This window comes from Berghia stephanieae, chromosome 7, assembly GCF_034508935.2.
Source record: "Berghia stephanieae isolate SIO BIC M18660-M18661 chromosome 7, UCSD_Bste_1.3, whole genome shotgun sequence".
Classification (NCBI taxonomy): domain Eukaryota; kingdom Metazoa; phylum Mollusca; class Gastropoda; order Nudibranchia; family Aeolidiidae; genus Berghia; species Berghia stephanieae.
This window is the reverse complement of record NC_088366.1, coordinates 50,749,200-50,751,699: the sequence shown is the minus strand read 5'-3', so window position 1 is coordinate 50,751,699 and position 2,500 is coordinate 50,749,200. Positions and strand designations below refer to the sequence as shown.

Here is a 2,500-nt window from a genome sequence, read left to right as displayed (position 1 = left end):
TCCACTAAACGAGTTCAAAGCGCTTTACAAGGCGTTCCAAGCCAACCAACACAAAGCAACACATGAGATATAGGAAGAGAAATGACGCCTGTTAGGCGATATTACATTGTTTTTTGTTTTTTTTTCCGACAGAGACAACGCTTTTAACGGCCAGGTTCTCATTTTACACCTGAGTATGGTGGGAAAATGTGATTATTGATGTTGTTAATTCCAAGGACTCAACTATGCGTAGCTTAGAGCGAGACTCGAACCCTGAACCTCTTGATCCGAGGGCGAGTGTCATACCACAAGACTGCATAGCCGCACTTTACATACTCAATCCGCTTTACAATTGGTAAGCAACATATTATATCAAGACGGAGAACGAAACAAGACACCCGTGAGGCGCTAACAACGATGTCGCAGGCCAGGTTCTCATTTTTCACTTGAGTGCAGTGAGAGCTTTTTTTGATTTTTTATTCAGGGCTCAACTTTTCGCTGCAAAGAGCGGGATCGCACTAAGGAACACAATGCTGAACTAAATCGATTACTTTTAACCTGCTATATTCTAAATACGTCCCCGTGTGGTGCCCGGGGTCCCTCAACTGAGAGGGTACACGAATAGCCCAACGCCAAGCCAGCGTGTCGTAAAAGGCGACTAATGGTGTGTGATTCCCCCATCTTTGAGTCACCTGGTCCTTCATTTTGGGGGTTGGCAAAGGGTTAACACCCCTTTCCGTTAAACTCAAACCGTTACAGAAACGCAGACAGACAAACCAAATCCTTTTTTTAGCTTGGGCGACCGAAGCGTTTCTGGAATGACAGAAATTATGAAGGACAACAGACAAAGCAGAAAGGATTAAAGAAGCTGATATACAGAGAAGTGGTAAGACCTGGAATGAGAGTAAAAAGTTAGCTCGGGATAGAGAAGGATGGAAACTGTTTGTCTGTGGCCTATACCCTGACTCAGGGTGAAAAAGGCAATGATGATGATGATGATTCTAAATACAAAAACACGTATTAAAAAATATGGCCTGAAAAACTCGTCCTTCAAATAAATATCGATTAAAATTATCTTCATCTTGACAAAACTCTCAAACCTGACTCCTTGCCTACCCAGCAATGATTGAGTAGATGGATCTGTGTAAATCTGGCGGATAATACTTTGCGAAAAGATTAGCGTCCTATCTAAAGGATAACAAACAATGTCTCTTGTCTTTTTCACGCTTTAGAAACCAATTCCATTGGCCTACTGACTCCGAATACGTTTTCTCGGATCTGTGAGTATTTTTATTTTACAAATAGAAATTAGCACAATTGTGACCCACCGTCTCTAAACGGTATTATGTCGGGATGACTTGGGTGCAAAAAATTGAATTTATAGACAAAAACATGAAATTCGGGGTTCGTTTCGATTTGTTATGTTACAGAATGAAGACAGTTTCTCACAATGCAAAAGCTCAAAAATTGGTATTTACTATCAATTTAATTCTAAAGTCACTTTTCGAGGTCCAATTCATTCCGACATAACACCGTTTCGAGACGAAGGGTCACAATTTTGTACTTACTGTAAAGCTTCTAAATTTCGTCGTGTGGAGTCTAAGGTCAGCTCTGCTTTGTCAACCTCGGACGCTGTGGAAGAATCAATGTAAAACATAAATTAAGCTAAGATTACAAACAATATAGCGCACTATTCTTCAAATGTACTCAAAGCCCTTTTACAAGGGTTTACAAGACAACAACAACAACATTTCTCTCTTTCTTTTGGAATTACTTCAAAGTGTTGCAAACCGTAATGGTAGCACGTCTCTGACTGGTAATCAGAACGTCTGAAGTTCAATCCCCAGTCGAAAAAAGACTGATTTTTAGGGTGGTTGTTTTTTTTTGGTTTTTTTTTGTTGTTGTTTTTTTTTTTCTTTCTTGATTTGTCTGGCACTGTTCCATACCCACTTGTTCAGATCTTGAACATTTAATGTGCAGGACGAGACATGGTGCCTGCAAGGCGCTATACAATATATTTCTCTCGAGACAACACTGTTAACGGTCAGATACTCACGCAGGGGTCCGAGAATCTTTTAATATTCTCATTAGAAATTTTGACTTTAAAACTCAAAATTTCAATGTTTAACCCACTCCTTACCAAGAAAATTGTCACATTCGTTACGATACAACCAACCTTTTTCTTATTCAAAGTTTTCTTGTACATCATAAAAATTTTTTTTTTAATGAACAATGTGTTGTAGAGCATGTTTTGCTGAAGAAATTATTAATGCCATGAAATTACTGCTATTGTGTCAGAGTGATAAAAGTATATTATATATATTTTTGTGGTAGTTGGGTGTGAAGTTTTGGGAGAAATCCTGAAATGGCTGGTAAGGAGAGGGTTAAAATGATTCTTAATAAACAGATGAACACACGATTCATAATAATTCTTAAATCAGAGTATATACTTAGAAAATAAATTCGTCCATCAGAGACAGTATATACTGTATAGAGTTAAATGGACGATGATGAGTGAACT

General features: G+C 38.4%; 1 protein-coding gene across 1 annotated transcript in view; it reads right to left on the bottom strand.

Annotated features, from left to right (window-relative positions):
• Positions 1–2,500, bottom strand: part of LOC144977439 (uncharacterized) — an 18,576-nt gene that overhangs the window by 15,689 nt on the left and 387 nt on the right. Inside the window, exon 2 of the mRNA XM_078922652.1 lies at positions 1,548–1,611. Within this exon, the coding sequence (XP_078778778.1) occupies positions 1,548–1,611 (64 nt within the window). The remainder of the gene's footprint in view (positions 1–1,547; positions 1,612–2,500) is intronic.